The sequence below is a fragment of the Sciurus vulgaris genome (genome assembly GCF_902686455.1).
Source record: "Sciurus vulgaris genome assembly, chromosome: 11".
Classification (NCBI taxonomy): Eukaryota; Metazoa; Chordata; class Mammalia; order Rodentia; family Sciuridae; genus Sciurus; species Sciurus vulgaris.
In genome coordinates this window covers 68281414-68303262 of record NC_136472.1, presented here as the reverse complement: position 1 = coordinate 68303262, position 21849 = coordinate 68281414, and the positions used below count along the sequence as shown (strand labels likewise).

The following is a 21849-nucleotide window of genomic DNA, read 5'->3' as shown; positions in this document are numbered from 1 at the left end:
CAAGGTGCTAAGCAACTGAATGAGAGCTTGTCTCTAGATAAAATACAAAAAAAGGGCTGGAAATGTGGCTCGGTAGTCCAAAGTGCCCCTGAGTTCAATCCCTGCCAGGTACCCCCCCCAAAATAATAAATTCACTAAAATTCATACAGAGGAAATTTACTATTTAAGTGGGATAATGAGACACAGGCTTTATTTTCCCTTTATATTCACCTGTGTACACTCTATAAACACAGTTGGAAGATGATTGTGGGAAGCCATAAATCCAGCTTCTCTAACTGAATTGATTTTCCTTTTCTTGAATCTTTGTCTTTTCTATGTTCACTAGAAAATTTTTATCATTTGCTATCAGAATTTACGAAAATTCGTCCCCTAAACAATCCAATTATTTTCAGTTTATCCTCCTAGGTTCTAATTTAAACATTGCTGCTGGATAATCTCATCTAAATTTCAGACTTTTTCAAGATCATGATAAATGAACTATAGAACCAAATCACATGCAGGATTTCAAAAATATTTCTTTTGCCTTAGGTTCTAAGATTGGCATATGATGGAATGATTCTAAGGATACACTGATTTTTTGCTTTTATTTTATAGCTTAGTGTTAGCTGTTAGCAAAAATTAGAAAGGAAAAAATTTAGGTGTCAATAGTGTTTTTCAAAATATTAATACCACTAGTTCCCATTCAGGAAACTAAGTCACAAAGATATATCTTGAAATGATTAACACAGCTTGCAAGAGGTTGTTTTGCAATTCACAACTGAGCACTGTGGCTTGAGAGGCATTAGTCTTAAACACTATCGCTTACTGCTACTCTTAAAATTTTAGGTATACAATTATATTCCATTCTAACCAAGACAATGTCAAATACAGTATGATTAAAAAGTTTATATAATCAGAAACATGAATATCGAATAGACACTTTCTTTTCAAGGAAAAGGGTGTGGAATCTTATGAGAATCAGTTGAAATGATCTCTTTGGTACCCCATACCTGAAAACCCTTGTAGGTCTTAATTTGTTCAGAAAGAATAAATTAAAAATTCAAGTGGGAATGTGGCATGGACTCTATAACCACCATTTGAGAGAAGCACTGTATTCACAGAAGGACATGGCAAAACATTCTACAGTGACTTATATACAAAGCTGTTTGGCCATCAACAGGAATGGAGTAGATGGTAAAAAACTATCATCTTTACACTACCTACTCATAAAGATTTATCCTACAAGTTTCTCCATACAAATTCCAGTTCTTAGAATTCACAAAAGAAAGAATGAGCAGTATCAGTAAAGAATGCCAGAATTATGATTTACAAGGAAATGTTAGAAACAATGTTTTCGAATTTTGTAACACAGTTTCATAGGACATAGGAGTAAGTAGTCTCACCAGGCAATGGGACAGGAGGCTATGGGTATCGTCATAGAATCAACTTGAACATATTGAAGAAACAGAAAAATGATACAATTTTGCACATCCTTAAGTCTTTTGGGGAAGTATTTTGGAGAATAAATGTTATTTATATATAAAAAATGATTCACGCTATGTAGAGAAAAATAATACATCACAAAAAATTCAAGAAGGCCTCAGCAAGGCATATCTTAAGAGTTTCTTCACTTTCCTAATCCGAAGGCTATTTGAGGATATCAATTTCAAGGATAAAATTTAGGTTCAGTCTTTTCCGACAGGATATGTAGACAAAACTGCTAACTGACAGCTAAAAATAGAAGTCAACTCAATGAATGTTGGAGATAAGTCAATGACAATATCTCTTGATAAAGCTGATAAAATTTAACAAGGGAAGAGTCCTGTGGAAGCAAAAATACAACAAACTCATATGATAGTGAAACTACTATGAGGTAAAAATATCACAAATCACTCAAGTCTGGTATCTTCTCAGCAAGTTTATTGAGGAGAACAAAATCTAACTAACGACAATAAATACTTCAAATATGACAAATAGAAGATGTAGGAATTCCCACTTCTAGAAAAAAGGACTTAGGTTGTTCTAATTGTTTCATCTAGTTTTTTTCCTAAGTCATGGAAAAGTGTAAAGAAGGAAGGAGTTGGCCTTTTTAGATTTTGTGAGATGTCAAAATTTGAAGGATGCATTCTCTGATTCTCTTGGTTCTTATACCATAGATCGTTGGGTTCACCATGGGTGGAACAAGCAGGTAGATGTTGGCCACCAAGATGTGAATATGGGGAGCCACATTGTACCCAAACCTGTGGGTGAGGAAGGAGAAGAAGGCTGGAGTGTATGCCACTCACACGTGGGATCCACAGGTGCCTAGGGTCTTGAGCCGAGCCGCCTTGGATGGAAGGTGGAAGACAGTGTAAAGGATCACAGCATAGGAGCATATGATCAATATGAAATCCAAGCCCCCTGTGAGAAAGGCTGCAGTTAGGCTGTAGATTCTGCAGACCCTGGTCTCCACACAAGCAAGCTTGATCAGAGCCATGAATTCACAGTAGGTGTGCGGGATGATATTGGTTCTGCAGTAGGGAAGCCACCGAAGCATCAATGGCTGAGGACTGAAAAGTAAAATCCCCCGGCAAACAATAGCCAGCCCCAAGTTCCTGATGACTCTGTGTGTCAGGACAGTGGAATGTTGCAGAGGATTGCAGATGGCCACATAGCGGTCAAAGGCCATGGCCAAGATGAACCCTGAGGCCATGCTACAGTGGGAATGAATGAGAAATACTTGGACAAGGCAGGCTTCAAAATAGATCTCCCTGTCATGGAACCAAAAAATACTGAGGAATTTAGGCATAGCGCTGGTGCAGATGATCAGGTCAGCCACAGACAACATACACAGGAAGAAGTACATGGGCTCATGCAGGTTGGAATCTGTTTTGATAATGAAGAGAATGGAGAAATTGCCCAGGAGAGCACTCAGGTAAACAAAGCAGAAGGGCACTGATAACCACGTGTGGACTGATTCCATTCCTGGAATGCCAAGGAGAAGAAAGATACTGGGATGGAAATTGGTATGATTTGAGGAGGACATGATGAAAGCCACAGGCAGTGATCAGCTCTGAAATGGTTTGGATTCTTTCACATTCATCTGTCCACCCACATCCTGATGTCCTTTATTTACGAACTTACATAGAATTCTTGATAATATTTTTTACCCCAAAAGAAGCAGCAAATGGAATCCAACCTCTAATTTCAGATTTTATCATTCCAACAGGAAGACAATGGTGCCCACCAATGATTGTATTTGCATGTAAGTACTACAGTTATAAAGTTATATGAACAGGCTGTTCCCAGGACACAATAGATGAAGAAATTTATTTCACTTGAATGAGTCAAATGATTTCATAGACTAGGGGCTTAATCTTATGTGGACCTTTAAAATAAAGAGAAAAAAAATGTATTTAAAAAATTCAAAATGAACACATCATTAACTCCACTGAAAGGATAAAATACTTGATTTTGTGTATATTTGGGAGAGGTTAGTTTTTACACTTCTTTTTAAAAATTTTTTGAGACTTCAAATAGAAAATTTATATACTTATGATGTTTTGAAATATGTATACAATGAGGAATAGTTCAATGAAATAATTAACATATGAATTACCCTAAATACTTTCTTTGTGGTGAGAATACTAAAAACCTCTTAGTAATTTTTAAGAATGCAGTTCATTGTTATTTACTAGTCACTATGGGTATAATAGATCTCTTGAATGATTATAAATTGGCTGAATATAATTTCCTGCCATGAGAGTATAGCTGATATTCTATACAAATGCAGAGTGTATCCTAATTTAGAAACTTTCGTTCTTAATATTTGTAGCTCATTCCTTTGGCAAAAGAGACTAGATCATGTTCAATTAAAAATATTTATTTATACCTTCTAATTGTGCCAAAGGAAATTTAGGAGAAAATCTCCTGTTCCCTTAAATTTATGATGTAATTATCATGTTAATGTATTTTAAAAGTAGTTTTGGATGAGTGAATTCTAAGTTTAGATGATTTGTTGAAGGTTAGAGTTCTGCTATGATAATTCAACAAAGTCATACAACAATTTCCTTTGAAAATCCTCCAAATATTTGAATTATTTGGCCAGTATCTCCTGTCTCTGAATCCCTGCTAATTATCATGGTATTGCGTATTTCCAAGAACTCAAATTTTATAGATCTTATATGTGTGAGATCATGTGGTATTTCTCTTTTTGTGTTACAAAATGAGTATGTAAGAACATCATGATACATTGTTAATTCATAAAAAAGTTCATATAATTTATATTTACCTTGATTTCTTATAAAGGATCCTTTGTATAGACAGAGGTGTAATGAAATATCTGAAACACTATAAACCAAAATAAAACATCTAAGACATCTTAAACCATTCTTTTAGTAGAAATTTTAAGTTGCATACCAAGGGATTTAGAAATAAAATATTGCTGACTTATAAAAATTTTTATAACCACCATTGTTTTCCTCATTTAAAGAGTGATGCTCTAATCATATGACATAAATTCTAATGAGTTTTTATTTTCATTTATTTCAAGCTATTTTCTAATATTCTTTTATCAATTATTTAAATTACTTCTCCAAGACTTAATAATTCTCAAATTTTCAAATATTTGGAGAATTTTCAAAGAAAATATTTGTTGTATTTGAATCATCACAGCAGAACTCTACCTTCAATAAATCATCTCAACTTACAATTCATTTATCCAAAACTATTTTCAAAATACATTAACATGACAATGACATTAAAACACTTAAGGGAACAGATAATGTTTTCCCTAAATTCCCATTGCCACACAATTGGAAGGTACTAATAAATAATTTTAGCTGAAAATGATCTAGACTCTTTTACCAAAGAAATTGCACTACAAAAGTAAGACCAAAAGTTTCTAAACCAGGGTATTCTGTGTTCTCGGCAAACTAAATAGAAAATCAGTCATAATCTTAGATCAGACAATTATTTTGGAACTGTTATAATCATCCTGCATTAATATCCATTTGTTCTCTGACAAACTCCTCTTTTCTTTTATCCCATCCAACAAAAAGTTTAAATTGCAAAGTTCTAAGGGCTACAGTAGACACTAGATTTTAGCAATATAAAGTTCAGTTCCACTATTCTCTGAAGTCACACGAATAACTATGAATAGATTAGTTATACAAAAATAACAATGGGGTACATTGTATCCTTAGAGATATACTAATCAGAGCAAAATAAAGAGCTGTAGATACAGGAAGTGGAAAGACTGCAAAAATAAAAAACTGCAGATTCTATCAGTATTATTCAAGTATAACCAAAGAGGAGCTTGAACAAAAATCCATCTCTGTCAGGTTGCATTACTTTTCAGATCTGTCTTCTTTATTTTCTAGTTCAGGGATAGGTCAAAGAGTTTAAAAGAGATAATGTCCTAGAGTCCAAAGAATGGCTAGGAAGAAGAATTAAATATAAACCTTTCAATCAATTTTGAAGTTCTTAGTCACTGAATATGGGCATATTTTTCCCCTTTTAAAAATAAATTAGAAGGGGCTGGGGTTGTGGTAAAGCACTCACCTAGCACGTGTGAGACCCTGGGTCTGATCTTCAGCACCACATAAAAATAAAATAAAGGTACTGAGTCCACCTACAGCTGAAATATGTATATATATATATATATATATATATATAATATAATATAATATATGATATAATTTATAATAACATATATAATATATATTTTATAATATATATATAAAAGAAGACAGTTAAAAGAAATCTAAAATGATTAATGAGACTGAAATTGACTCAATATATAAGGTTCAATGTTTATTTTGAATAATAGGTGTACTTTAGCAAATAAAATAGAAGTTGAAGAACTAGATGGTAGTATTTAAAGAATAGGTAAAGTTCAGCCATGATTGTGCTATTAAATTTGCTCTTCAGGAGAGCTCTTCATTTAATCAGTAAGTCTAGTTCAAAGGAACAGAACTTACCACATTATATAATAGGAGAATATGTCTATATCAACACTGTAATTCCAGTCTCAAACTTTATAATAAACATACTTACTACCTTAATTTTCACTTTCTTTAAAGACTTAGTAAGGTTTGAATTAGAAATTCAGATGGAATTAGAATTTTTTAGTCAGGTGAAACAGAGTGAAGGAGTTAGGCACCCTGGAGCCTATATGACATGTGCCAGGAGCAATCTTTGGCAAACAGAAAAAGGAATGAGTAAATTATTCTCTCTCCTTCCAGGGATTTGCTTTTCTTTCCTAACCTGCAATTCTTCACTTCCAGTTCCTGGATGGATACATTAAACAACTTGACTTACCCTTGACCATTTTGTGCATATTGAATACCAATGAGTGTCCTACAGTCTGACAAAATAAAGGATTGGGGCAAATACTCTAAGGTCTCATATTTTCACTGCGAAATATTTAGCCTTGGAAAATCTCAACTGGTTGGCAAGATTAGATGCCAAAATTCCAAAGCTAATGGGGATAATTAAGATCCTGAACAAGGTCTGGTGATTCAAGAAACATAATAGTTAATATAGACCTTAAATTCATAGAAATAAGGGAAAGGGCATGATTTTTTAAAATATTATATGCTATCTTGTCAACTCAAATGAAAAATTTCCTTTATAGAAGACACTAATCATCTTGTCATTTTTTCCCCACCTACTCTCTGGGAACACTCACTTTAATATCCAATTTCAGTCTGTTCTCTCATTCCTCTGGTCTTGCAGAAATGCCAACAGCTTCCTGCCTTGGTTTTCTAATGAATGGAGACACTGAGCCAGTTGACCCTACCTGTCTTATATCATCAAAAACTACAACTCTGTCTTAATATGCTTTTTTTTTTTTTTTTTTCAGATCACATCAGTTACATTAATAGATGGAAAATTACAGTTCACCATGGGGCAAGAAGTGACCCAGGTGAGCATGGACTCCCTGTGGAGTCCATCATCCATCAGGGTAGAGACTTTGGAGTGGAAGATAGCAATGGTCCTCAGAATTTCCTTTCCTCCAACTTTAAATTAAAGATTTAGCAAATGGGGTAGGAAAGAGACAATTTCTTCCATGAAGACTGTTTTACCATAAAACTCTTTTTACAGGGAACCTACCAGTTCCCTATTTGGTTATGCTATTTGGTTATGATATATGATCATACTATATTTTTATTGATTCACTTTTCGTGAATCTTCTTAATCAGTTTTACAGCTGTTTATGAAGGAGTTTGACAAGTGATTTTACTTTTGCATGGTATATCCGCCTGGTTTTGGTATCACTGTAGAGCTGAAAAGAAAAAATGAGTTTGACTCTTTCAGAGACAGAAAAACAACATGCAGATGTCAGCAACTGTTTGTGACATTGAGAAATATTACCTAAAAAAAGTAATTCTGGCAGGTAAATAGATAAGGAGAGTTAGAAAATACTGATTTATGGGTCAAAGCCTGAGGAATTTTATGCTTCCAAAATCTTCCTTCATTCAAACCAATATTGAAATTTTACATGTGATGGGAGGAGAAACATAATTGTCCCACACTTTCAGGAATCTTGTTACATCTCTTACTTGGACCTCATATCCTCCATCCTCTCTCAACTTCAATGATAAATAAACAATATATGACCTATTGAAATCAAAGTAGAAATTACATAAGGGAATCACTGAGCATGAGGTCAGCCCCTAAAAATGGCTGAAGTAATGTCTGTGTGGCCCTTTATCTAGTGACGATTTGCGACACCCTGAGAAACGTGCCTTGAGGAAAAGAGTAACCTGAGAGAATTTATCAACTTCTGAGTACACCCGAGTTACTCTTTCTTTACAAATATTCTCACGACTCGTTCTCGAATTTGTTTTGTCCTGACTCCATAAATGACTGGATTTAAACGAGGAGGAACAACGACATACAGATTGGCCAGGAGGATGTGAATATAGCGAGGGATATTTCTACCAACGCGGTGAGTCATGAAGGAGGAGAATGCTGGTGTGTAAAAGGCTAGGGTGACACAGAAGTGAGAACCACACGTGCAAAGTGCCTTGAACCTGGCATCCCTGGAAGGCAGGCGGAAAACAGCTTGTAGGATTCGAACATAAGAGAGGGCGATAAGGATCAAGTCAAAGATCAGGGCAGCAATGGTGAACAAACCATAGATCATGTTGGCCCTGATGCTGGCACAGGCAAGGCGAGCAATTCCCATGTGCTCACAGTAGGTGTGAGGGATGATGTGGTGCCCACAAAAGGGAAGTCGCCTGAGAAGAGGGCAGAAGGGGATGACAAGGAGGACTGGCCTCCCCACTGCAATGGAGGCCATGAGAGCTACCACTCTATTGGTGAGTATTGTGGTGTACCTCAGTGGGTAGCATATGGCAACAAAGCGGTCAATTGCCATGGCCAGGAGTACAACAGATTCCATACCAGTGTAGGTGTGGATAAAGAACATCTGCATGAGGCAGCCTTCAAAGCTTATCTCCCTAAGGTTGAACCAGAAGATGCCCAGCATCTTGGGGATGGTAGACGTGGAGAGGCCCAGGTCGATTAAAGCCAGAAGAGCAAGAAAATAGAACATGGGTTGATGAAGACTCTGCTTGTTCTTGATCACACACAGGATTGTGAAATTCCCCACAAGTGCCATCAGGTAAACAACAAAGAAAGGGAAGGCAATCCAGATATGGAAATCTTCAAGACCTGGGATACCCAGCAGGAGGAAAGCAGAGGGATATGAGGCAGTGTCATTGACAGAGGACATCCTGCTGAGGACTCTGGGAAGGTCCTCCACTGTCTTCTTCAGAACTTCTGTGGAGACATAAGGAAATATAGGATGGTTGGATATCACTGTGTTTAATAGCAGGCCAATTAAACTCTAAGAGAAGAGTGGAAGGGAATTAGTGGACTCTTAGCTACCAGAGATCTTCAAAGTATTGACTGTCCCATTTAATATTGCTTGAGAATTGTGGAAGTGAGAAGCTGTCTTTTTTGGTGGTAAAGTGATTCACAATGATATTTACCATTCTTTTGTGCAATGTCATCTATATAAACTAGTATCAAGTGTAACACCTCCAGTAACTAGAACTTTTATAACTTCGTGTTACCCTGGTTACTGAATTGAATGTATCCTTAAGAGAAAACTGCCCAAAATGTTGTGGGAAAAAAGAGAGAGAAATTGAAATGGGAAGAACATTTGAAGGTGATGGTTAAGAAGCTGTACCCTGCCATCTGCCCTTCACCATGCTGTTCTCTAGGCATATTTCTCTCATTTTTTGCCTTACCAACATCGGTCTCTTAATGAGATTGCTCTCATTGATGAGACAATTATTAGTGTTTTGCTATTTTAACAGATTAAAAATTTGTGATTTATTATGCAAACTAATATTGCAAAAACGATAATTTTCATAGAGGTAGGAAAAACATTTAAACAGTATCCACGCATGATATTATAAAAAGAAAACTTCAGGCAACCTACGGAAAGAATCTGTGTTCAACTTGAGAAACACAAATGCAGCTAATACTGAATGGTGAATCGCTGAAAGAATTTCCTGTAAGAATGGAGAATATAGCAAGAACACAGGCAGCATCAATTTTATCTCAAATTTTACTGGAGCAAAAGAAAATTAATAAGATATCAAGATTCAAATGAGAGGGAAAAAGTTTCTTATATATGAATAACATGAAATTTAGGTAAAACTTTAAAAATTTAGACTATTTAGCATATAATTACTTTGGTATAAGAGTCAATACTTTTCTATATAGGAAAACATTGAAATTAAAATTTTATAGAAATTCAGAATACCACTTATAATGGAATAAGAAATACAATACTTAGTGATAAACACTTAAAATTATAAAACATGATAAAGAAATTAAGAAGTCATGTGTGTACATGCATAAGTAAGTATACATCCATGATTTCCAAGAATTAACTCTTTTAAGATGTTAGTTCTTCTCAGATTGGTCCAACTTAATATTTGTAAACGGACCAATGTTGCAATTCACTAAAGATAGGAGACTCAATTCTCTAGAAATGATACTAGCAAAACTGAATGTGTTTATTTTAAAAGCCTCTAATTCCAACATTACAATAAACACCGTTTACATTTCTGTAAATAAATCAAGCGTTTTTAATTTAAAGCTCTAGCATCTTTATAATCAACAAAGGAGAAAAACTTTGTCCTCCAGTAATGATTTCTTATGACTCAAAACATGATAACTATAAAAAAATTGCATGTTATCACATCTAAAATATACTGTTAAGAAAGTGAATATTATAATGCACAGATTATAAGGAAATAGCCACAATCCCTATTTTTGAAAAAAAAATTGTGTTAAGAACATATAAATATGCTTACAATTAAAAAAATAAGAAAAAAATGGGGGGAAATATACCAATAACATGAAAATTCTCAAAATTATTTGACGTCAGAAATAGTATGTTAAATATATAAGGACAGTACTACACACCATTAAAAACCATTACATTACCAAATTTTGGCAGGGCTATGGAACAATGAATTCTCCCACAAACTGTTAATTGAAAAGAGCCAAATTTAGGCCAAGCACTGTGTTTTACTCCTGTAATCCCAGGGACTGGGGAGGCTGAAGCAGGAGGATCTAGAGTTCAAAGTCAGTCAGCCTCAGACATTTTGTGAGACCCTAAGAAACTTAAAGTAAAAATTTGCCACAAAATAAAATTTAAAAAAGGTTGGAATGTGGCTCAGTGATTAGGTGGTTCAATCCCCAGTACCATAGAATGTTTACATAAAGGAATGTTATTCAGTATTAAAGATGAATCATTTATAATGCAAAAGAATAAATGAATTAAAAATCCTTATGCTGAGTTAATGATTTTCACTAATAACAAAACAATACTCACTATGCTATTCCATTTATATGAAGTTCTAGAACATGACATGAAATCATGGGCTTATAGTATCAGGTGAATTATTGCCAGGAGCTGAGAAGAATCAGGTCTCAACTGGGAAGCAACATAAATATTTGCTTTAAGGTAATGAAAAAAATCTCAATCTTTATAGGGGCATAGAAAATATAGATATATACATTTGTCAAAATGTACACTAAGAATTGTATATTTAAGCATAAATGCATGTTAAAAAACATGGAGAAAAGAACAGAATGATTATGATTGTTGATATTGGGTGATGAAAGTATTATCTTTATCTGTTTCCTTTTTATGTGTTTCCAATTCTCTATAATATATTGATATAAAATGTAAGTGTACTTAAGTGTTATCATTATATTTTATAAAGTACTATCACCTAAAAAAGTCTCATTTGTTTTAATCAAGTATTAAATTTTGGAGCTGAATTTAGAGAAAATTTTATATTTGAATAACATTAATTTGTTTTACTCAAAGAAGAAAGCAAAAAATTCAAAAATTACTTTATTTCTATTTACATTAGAAGAATATAAAATACTCAATGTAAGAGTAAATATTCTATGATTTTTGTTTTGAATGGCATTTACTTTTTTACCATTATGCCTTTTTTACCATTATTACTTTTTATGTGTACTCTCTGAAGATTCCTCTCCTCTGTATCTGTAGTTGTGCCATCACTGGGGGACAAGTATCTTTTTCAATATTTCTGTGATAGCACCTCTGATTCTGGGGTCACCTTTGTATGACATATATAGCAATAAGAACATTTTATATCTAAAGTTTAAAGCATATAGCAATAATACAAAACTATATTATTTTTGTTGAGCCTAGTAGATTCAGAACCAGAACATCTCAACAGTATTGCTTACATTCACTATGCATTGGTAGGTATTGGCCTAACAGAAGAACCAGCCTCCACCCGATATTCCACCCCTTCCCACCTTTCAAAGTTGTAAGGGTATGGACTTATTTGAAGACCTCAGGACTTAAATGATTTCAAATGTAATAACATATACTATAATTGGAAATAGTATGACTGGATATCCTCTTACTAAAGTGTTCTTGCCAACTAATGTCCACTCAGTGCCCAACCTGACCACAGACTGTCTCCATATCAAAATCCATCTCTCTAATGTAGTACTGTGGTTGATTGGAAATCAGTTCATCTGGTGTTCAGGACCACTTCCTTTGGACCCAGGCAAGCCTTGGTTTATGTTTTCCACTTCCACTTCCACTTACTAATGGCCTTAGAGAAATCATTCCCTTAGCTTGATTTTATTTATCTGTGGAAGTTCAGAAAGTAATAGTATGAATCTGCATCACTCTACTGGTAATAAAAAAGGATGTTGCATATCAGGTATCTAAAGAATGCCTTGACACTGGATCTTTATTAACATTTGCTGGAATAATGTGCCATTACTATTATCCATGGGTATGATTCTTTGTGCTAATATCTGATTACTAAATAAAATACAACATTTTACTAATAGTATGGACAAGAAATTCATTATCCTGGAAAGGACGGTGTAAATTGATTCCCCATCATTTAGTCTAAATTGAAGGTGAGAAAATTCATTCAATAAGATTAGAAGCCTGTTTCAAACCATATTCAAAATATTCTAGGCCCTTATCGCATATTTAGTTAAGTAACAAAAGTTAAAACTTTTAGGATTCTTTTAAGTATACCCACTAGGGAAAGTCTTTCTTTCTGGGAGAAATTTGCAAGTAACTTGAATTTCATCCTGAAACATGGAATATATAGAATGGATTTGCCTTCACCAAAACAAAATGGGACTCTGTAGCTCAAATTTTCTTTCTTTTTTATTAACGGAGACTATGAAAACACTGTCATCTTTATAGAATATGAATATTGAACACAGATGCATACACATTAGAGCAAGTATTGATAACTCAGAGTGCAAAGCTCATCCCCAAAGCCTTCCAGCTAATGAGATAAAGCAACTGTTTCCAAGAGACCACTAATGACTACCAGCTGATCTGTCAGATGCAGTCCCTGGTTCTTACATGCATCACTCACCAGGGCCCACATCTGCAGTGAAAGTGCACTCCTTGCAGTGCCTCTTTCTGCAGGGTCAGGCTGGCCTTTGTGCCCAGGATTCCTGCTTTTATGCTACTCAAAGGAACTGTGACAAAGAGATAGCTCCCTGGAGAAGAACAACCTGGGCCAATCTGATCAGGGACTGAGAGCATCTGAGAGGTTGGGTCGAGCAATCTGGTCCCTGTTGGTTCAAAACTACATCTAAGGAACCAGGAATCCCTGTTGTATTTTCTCTCATAGGCGCACCAACTTTTTATGTGAGTCATCTTTGTTTCCAACACTTTTAACTTTATAACTCTAATTATTTTATTCATGGACATTTTGCATTTGAAAAGTACATTATTTTTCAAATATGTCTTTGTCATCTTTCATTCACTCCTCTGGCAATGGCTTTGCTCATTGCTTTATATAATTCTGTTTTTAATTATATAATATCATATAGACTCCTAAAGTTTTTTTTAACATGTGATTGTTTATTGTATAGTCTATTTTTACATTAAATCATAGCAGATAGTTTAAAGAAATTGTGAGGCACTCAACAGTTCATTTCAAATTCTGTTATACAATAGGCTATGTGTAAGTTGTTTAAATTCTGAAACATGAATTACTATATATAATGTGAATTACCAAATGTAATTCCTAAAATTTTGTAAGTAGTTAAGAAACATTAGATGATATTTTTAGTGGTAATATTACTTTGATTTTTTTCCATTTTTAAAATTTGTTCTAATTATTTATACATGACAGTAGAATGAACTTTGATACATCTCACACATATGTAGTAAAACTTCTCATTCTTCTGATTCTACATGATGTAGAATCACACAGGTCATGTAGTCATATATGCACATAGGGTAATAATGTCCAGATTCATTCTACTGTCCTACCTCCCTCACACCCCCTCCATTCACTCCCCTCTATCTAATCCAAAGTACCTTTATTCTTCCCTAGCTTCCACCCTTATTGTGAATTCACATCCTCATATTAGAGAAAACGTTCAACCTTTGGTTCTTTGGGACTGGCTTATTTCACTTAGGATGATATTTTTCAGCTCCATCCATTTACAGGCAAATTGCACTTACTTCTGAAGAATAAAAATGGAAGCAAGATAAAAAAACTTTCTGATAAGTTCTACCTCAACTAAGGGACTGAGTTCAATGGCAACAAGGACAAGTCATGCTGATAGTAATATATATATATATATATATATATATATATATATATATATATATGATATGCAAATTATCTGGTATGCAAAAGTATAAATTCTGCTTTCCCTCACTCATCTTTTTCCCCAAATCAGTTATCACTGGTTTAATCATGGGAAAAGTACTCAGACTAATTCCAGTTGAGGAACATTTTACAAAATGCCTAACCAGTGCTCCCCAAAACTATCAAGTCATCAAAAAGAAGAAAAATCTGAGGAATTGTCACAGCCAAGAGGATCCTAAGAACACATAACTAGTATATGAAATGTGGTATCCTGGATGGAATGACATAAGAGAAAAAGCATATTAAGTAAAAACCAAGGATATGTGGATGAAGTATGAACTTTAATCAATAATAATGCATCAATATTGATTTATTAATTGTAACAAATGACCCTGCTAATATCAAATTAATGAAAGGAGAAAGTATGTATGGATTGTAAGAAAAATCTTTTTACTGTATTTTTATTTATCTGTAATCTGCTATATTGCAAAATAAAATAATTTAAAGGTTTTTAAGGAATATATTGAAAAACTACTAGCTAGAGAATGACCTTACAGATCCAAGAGAGAGAAACAAGACATGTTCTATGTAATAACAATAATTTTAATCTACTGATGAGATAATGAAAGCAGACTATTGACAAAGGAATACGCAAAAGGATCAATGCATGAAATAGAGAATCCAGAAACATGGATTTATCGGACACATGAGATTTAACCCTGCAGATCTCAGTGTCACCCTTCATTCCTTTCCTGGAAAGGCCCTGTTCCTGCCACTGAAAGCCTGAAACTTGAGGTGAGTTCCATTACTCATGAGGGGAAGGTGGTGGGAGAAATTTTTAGATAGCTCAGTTTACCAGTTTAGATGAATAGAGAAACAAAGACACACTGCACAGCTTTCCTCAGTAGTAAAGCAGATGTTTTGAATGCCATTTGTTTGGGTCACATGTTTTATTCTCCACTGTCAATATATTCATGTTTGAAGAACAAGTTGTCATTTACTGACACCTGGATAACTGCTGTATTTGAGGAGACATCTCCATGGCAACTATGACGTGAATGAGTTTCCACAGAATAGTCTAGTTCTGATTATTATAAAAAATCATTTACAGAATTTTTACTGTATATCATGAAATGCTTTGAGGGCTATGGATCCATTAACTTTTTAAATTTTTCACAAAGTATTACACTTGAAATTTTACTTTTCAAGTTTATAGAACTGGAAATGAAGACAGAAATAGAACTGCCATTAAATCAGAATCTGTGCTAGGTTGAAAGCTTGGACTTCACTAATTATCACATGACGTGAAGTTCTTTTGGATACTTGAGACCAAGTTATAGTCCTAGAAAGCCCTTTAGAATGTTTTTCCTCCAAATTATTACCTTCAGTTGTGTGCCACCACTACCATTCATCTCTCTTCTGTGCGAATTCTTTTCTTGTTTTCCAAACTTTGCAATTCCTAAATGTTTCATGATTTATTTTTTCTTACAATGAATAGGATCAAAAAATAAAATACTCCTTTCCGAGATCAGCTGGTAGTTTTTCATAATAATCATGAATTCCTGGAAGCGCCCAGCTTGAAGGTCGAAGAATTACTAGGATTCCAAGATTTCCGAACTGCTAGAGCCTCCAAAAGACAGAAGATAATCTTGCCTAGGTCAATTCTATTTAAGTTCCAAATTGATGTAAATTGTCAAATCAGCACAATCCAGCGAGCTTTAGAGAAATTGCAAGTTACTCTTTCATACCTAGTGATTAACAATCACCAACATCAGGACATTGAATCTATTTTTACCTCACAATATTGTAAAGTAAGGGTTAGAAACCCCTGCTGTGAAGATAATCCTCTTTCAGTGTTTATAGGAACTGAGTGAGAAGCCTTACTTTCCTTTGTGACTACAATTAATTGCAATAACCTTGAGTGGCAATTCAGTTGTGATACTTATAACTTCCTGGCAGAGCACTGCCAATCAGGAGGTGCTCAAAATAGCTGCATGGAGACCAGATTTATTCAGTTCAACCCCCAATTCTAAGCACAGTGCTAAGTAAACATTTGCTACAAAATAAGAAAAAAAGAGAAAGAGTCCTACTATGAATTGGTGGCCTGTTAGAGGACATTTCGAAGGGCGGTGAGAATCTTCCATAAAGACACACAACAGGTGGGGGGCATGAAAGAGGAGGGAAGAGTGTGGATGGCATAGACAGAAGCTACTAGCATTCTGGTATGACCTAGAAAATGCAGCCAGCCTGCCTTTTCTCAGCCATGCACCCTTAGTACTTTTTTTTTTTTTCCTGCTTTTAATTTTTTATTCAAGCATTTTCATATTTTTGCAAAGTGAGGTTATTTTGAACACAGCAGTTTTTTAGCATTTTATCTTTTTTTTTATTATAAACAAATGGGATACATGTTGTTTCTCTATTTGTACATGGAGCCAAGGCATACCATTTGTATAATCATAAATTTACATAGGGTAATGTTGTTTGATTCATTCTGTTATTTTTTTCCCTTCCCCCCACCCCTCCCACCCCTCTTTTCCCTCTATACAGTCCTTCCTTTCTTCACTCTTACCACCCTCCTTTACCCTAACCCTAAACCTAACCCTAACCCTAACGCTAACCCCTCCCACCCCCAATTATATGTCATCATACGCTTATCAGCGAGATCATTCGTCCATTAGTTTTTTGAGATTGGCTTATCTCACTTAGCCTGATATTCTCCAATTTCATCCATTTGCCTGAAAATGCCATAATTTTATCATTCTTCATGGCGGAGATATTCCATTGTATATCTATGCCACAGTATTTTATCCATTCATCAATTGAAGGGCATCTAGGTTGGTTCCACAATCTGGCTATGGTGAATTGAGCAGCAATGAACATTGATGTGGCTGTATCTCTGTAGTATGCTGATTTTAAATCCTTTGGGTATAGGCCAAGGAGTGGGGTCAAATGGTGGTTCCATTCCAAGCTTTCTGAGGAATCTCCATACTGCTTTCCAGAGTGGCTGCACTAATTTGCAACCCCACCAGCAATGTATGAGTGGACCTTTTTCCCCACATCCTCGCCAACACCTATTGTTGCTTGTGTTCTTGATAATTGGCATTCTAATTGGGGTGACATGGAATCTTAGGACTAGAGGGTGATGCCTTTAGTACTTTGACATTGATCATTGCCTTCCTGTGCTCAGATTTCCATCACAGTGAGTCTCTTTTCTAGTTGACTTCAACTAGATGACATTTCTGATGACATTTTCCTTGTTATTTTGAAAATATCCCTGTGAATAAATATGCTAAATCTTAGGAAGCAGATATTATAGCACAACAAGCCTGGGTTTTAAATCTGAACTCCTCCCTCCGGTAATTTCCAAGTGGGTTTTTAAGTGTTCTGTGACTCACCTGAGCCTCACTCTCCTCTCCATTATAATTGACACAATAAGCAATATGTTTCTAAAATCTTATGGAGATTAAATACATGCAAATTGACACAAATTTGTATTTAATGCATGCTGGAGAAGATTTAGAAAATTGATTAAACTCCAAAAATTTATCAGACACTGTGATAAGAACAAGTTCTAGAGTGTTATTTACCTCCATTATTACTTTTCCTATTAAAATATCTATAGTTGAAACAGTTTATACACTGGGGACAAAGGCAAAATAATTAATGTTCACTTGCAGATATTATATGATTTTTAAAAATTTACACATCAAAATAACATTTTTTAAACTATTAGCCTAATATAAATTATTTGAAGAAACTATTTTATTTTTGTTGTTTTGTTTTGGTTTTTGAGATGAAATCTGCAGAGACTTGTCTCAAATTTCTGACCCTCTTCTTCAGTTTGGATTATAGGCACATGCTCAGGAGAAAACTTTGAAAAATAACATTACAATCACTCATAATTCCACCATTCAACAATCATTGTGTTTGTTTATTCATATGTTCCTGCCCTCCTCTCCCCATGTGTCCCCTTAAATCAACCCATTTCCCTACTTCATATAATTGTACATAAATACATATAGATATCCAGAAGAGTTTTGTCTTATAAATATCCCATTAAAAGTTTTGTCAGGGCTAGAGATGTGGCTCAGTGGCAGAGCAATGACTTGACTTGCAAGAATTCCTGGGTTTGACTTCCAGCACTACAACAAAGAGGGGAAAAAAAAAATTTTTTTTTTGTTTTTTTTGTTTTTTGTGAATCAAATCTATTAGTGAAAACACCAGTTATGCAAAGTTACTTCAGACAATGATGTGCAAACTCTGCTGAAATTTTCAATTCTATTTTCCTGTGAGAAAACACATTTTGGAGCACAGCAGAGGCATTAAACACATCAACTTATTGGAAACATGGAGTTTTGTGGAATCATTTTACAGGGCTATCTTAGCACAGACCAAATGGAGGCAATGGCATCAGTAAAACCTAGAAATATAAACAACAAATGAGTAACTATATAAATAAATTGTAGCAAATAATAAAAAGACCGATGTAACTGTGAAAGTATATTTCATATATTCAAAATTACTAGAATGAATAAAGAAAATGTGCATATATACTCAATGGAATTTTACTCAGCTATAAAGAAGGATGATATTATGGCATTTGTGGATAAATGGATGAAATGAAGAACCAATCATGCTAAGTGAAATAAGCCAGTCCCAGAAAGTCAAGGGTAAAATATCTTCTCTCATATGTGAAACCTAATCCAAAATAAGGGGGAAAAGACCATGACTAGAGGGGTGGGGGGAGGGATAGAAGAGGGATCAGTGGAGATGAAGAAGGGGATTGAGGAACAGGATGGAAGGATGGGAAAAGGGAGGAACAGTGGGATGAAAGTGACCAGACAAATCTATGCATATATATGAATATAACAGTGAATTTCACTTTTATGTATATCTACAATGAACCAATTAAGAACTATAAATAAACAGAAGACAGACTGTTAAAATACAGAAAAGGAACAGGGGAAGGAGGAGGGGAGAGAAAGCGGGAGAGAAAGGGGAAGCACAGGGGACTGAATTGGAACAAATCATATTTCATGTTTGTGTAATTGTATCAAAATGAACCCTGACATAATGACTATGATGCACTAATAAACATACACAAAATGATGAAAACATGACTGGAATATTACAGCTCTACTAAAAATAACATTGAAAGAATAGGCAACAAAAGCAAAAGTGGACCAGTGGGACTGCAGCACACTACAAAGCTTTGACATAACCAAACAAATAATCAACAGGGTGAAAAGGAAACCTATGGAATGAGAGAAAAGGGAAGCAAACCATGTATTTGGTGAGGAATTAATTTCCAAAATATAGAAGGAATATGTACACTCAATATTAAAAAGTCCTAATAACTTGATTTTAAAATGGTCTAAGGATTAGAACAGACAGTTTTGAATAAAAGATATACAAATGGTCAATATAAGTGAAATGGTGCTCAATATCACTAGTTATCAAGGAAATACCAATCAAAATCACAATATCACCATATATAACAATCTGGACTATAACAAAAATTTTAAAAAGTATTTATGGAAATGTGGAGAAATTGAACACTTTGTTAAAATGATGGTAGGAATTCAAAATGTTTCAGCTAATTATGAAAAACCTTATGGAGTATCCTCAAAATTTTTCTGAAATAAAACTACTGTGTGATCAGCAATTCCACTTCTGGCATTTATTCAAAATAACTGAAAATAGGATATGGAATGGAATAGACATTAGCTCTCTCATTGATTCTGGAGCATTATTAATAATACCAAGATTTGTAAACAACCTAAATATTCACATAGCAGATAAACAGATGAAATAAAATGTGACATATACCTGTAGTAAAATATTATTTGGTCCTATAAAAGAATCTCTTCAATATATGACATCGCAGTTGTATCTTGAGTATACTTATTTAAGTACAATAAGTCAGTCCTAGAAAGACAAATGCTGAATGGTTCATTTATATGGGACATCTGAAGTAGTCAAATTCATGGAAGCAAATAGTAAAATGGTAGCTGCAAGAGGCTGGAGAGAGAGGAAGAAGGGTGTTGCCAATCAATAGGCACACAATATCAACTGTGAAGAATGAATAAATTCTAGAGATTCAAGGTGCAACATTGTATACTTAAAATGTGTTAAGAGGATAAATCTCATGTTAAATGTTCTTACCATCAAAAAGTGATTATAGCATTGGTGGGGTATTGGAAAGGAAATGATCAATACTGGTGTATTGCTTCAAGGATATAAATAACATCCAAGAACTTTATAAAGAGTGACTTTGTTGCTGAAAAAAAAAAAAAACTCTATTTTCAACTACAAGTTAGTTTATAGTCTTTATAGCCCACTGAGTAATGAATGGAATGGAAATAGAAAAAATGTTGCAAGCAATTTTAAGAATTCTGCTTTTTTTCCAAATGAGAATAATCTTGATTTAAAAATATGAGGGAACTTCTTTTTTTTTTCTTTTTTTTATCTTTTATTTTTATTTTTATTAAAAATCATAAATTTACATAGGGCAATATTGTTTGATTCATTCTGTTATTTTTTTCCTTTCCCCCCCACCCCTCCCACCCCTCTTTTCCCTCTATACAGTCTTTCCTTCCTCCATTCTTACCACCCTCCTTATCCCTAACCCTAAACCTAACCCTAACCCTAATGCTAACCCCACCTACCCCCCATTATATGACAAAAATATGAGGGAACTTCTGAAGGAGTAAAGAATCTGAACACATGAGAGATAAAAATAAGAGATAAGAAAATACAGAGAGAAACAAATGTTAGAGAGTGTTATCTATTGATTTCCATGCATATATGAGTTTGCCAGTTGAACCTAACTACTGTGCACAACCATAAAGCAATAATAATAATAATAATAATTAATAATAATAATAAAAACAGTGGTATCTGCAGACCAGAAAGAAAATTAGAAGTGGAGGTAAATAATAAATTAGCCTCAAGCTTTCAGAAAAACTCTTCTACAACTAATAAGAGAGGAGTGGAAAGGATGGAAATATTGCTTGCATGAAATCTTAATGTTCTGGGAAGTACAATGAAAGTGCTGAATATTAAAAAGTAAATATATATATAAGACACAATGTGAGGAAAGTATGATTTTGATATAGCAACTAACGTACGTGTAGAAGGAAACTAAGAGACACAGGAAGGGATTTCCATCTCCCTTAGGTGGTCCTTTTAAACCTGTAGGCTTCAGTTGGCTTCAGACTGTAACTTTTCTTCAGCAACTATAGCTTCTTGAAAAGTGTGTGCAGAGGTTCTAGGTTGAGTTTTGAGCAGATAGATCTGACAGCTGAACAAAGGGATGGAGTCAATGGAAGAAAAACTGTAGCTGTATGGAATGAAAACTATTTTGGAAAGGTGAGGAAGGGAAGCTCTTAGGAAGTAAACAATTCTGGAGAGAAAGAACATACCACAGGCTACAGAACTTGATGTGACCCGACAACAGATGTGAAAGCAAAAAGCCGTGACTAGGCTGGAAATTTTTGATGGGTGCTCTCAGAGGGACTTTGAGTTTAGTAATTAAAAAATATATCTGCTGATAAGAGAAAGGACCTAAATGTGGGGAAATGACCTAAGGTGAGTGACTGTGAACAGAAGTTGAAGTCAGTAAGAAATTTAAGGTCAGATATTGTTGGAGGCCACTGCCCTGTTGGGCCCGCAGTGGTAGCTGGCTTCACCCAAGATGGAGCTGAGAAGCCCAACCGCAAAGAAAAACAAC

General features: G+C 34.6%; 1 protein-coding gene and 1 pseudogene across 2 annotated transcripts; both read right to left on the bottom strand.

Moving 5' to 3' along the window:
• Positions 1-2068: 2068 nt before the first annotated feature.
• LOC306640528 (olfactory receptor 52E8-like) lies at positions 2069-3004 on the bottom strand (annotated as a pseudogene). The gene has a single exon. The product of its transcript is annotated as an olfactory receptor 52E8-like (transcript).
• Positions 3005-7762: 4758 nt separating this feature from the next.
• On the bottom strand, positions 7763-8701 carry LOC306640517 (olfactory receptor 52E4-like; the record flags this gene model as incomplete). Its single annotated transcript, XM_079104802.1, has 1 exon — positions 7763-8701. One exon carries the CDS (start codon positions 8699-8701, stop codon positions 7763-7765), a length of 939 nt encoding a protein of 312 aa, XP_078960928.1.
• Positions 8702-21849: the final 13148 nt, after the last annotated feature.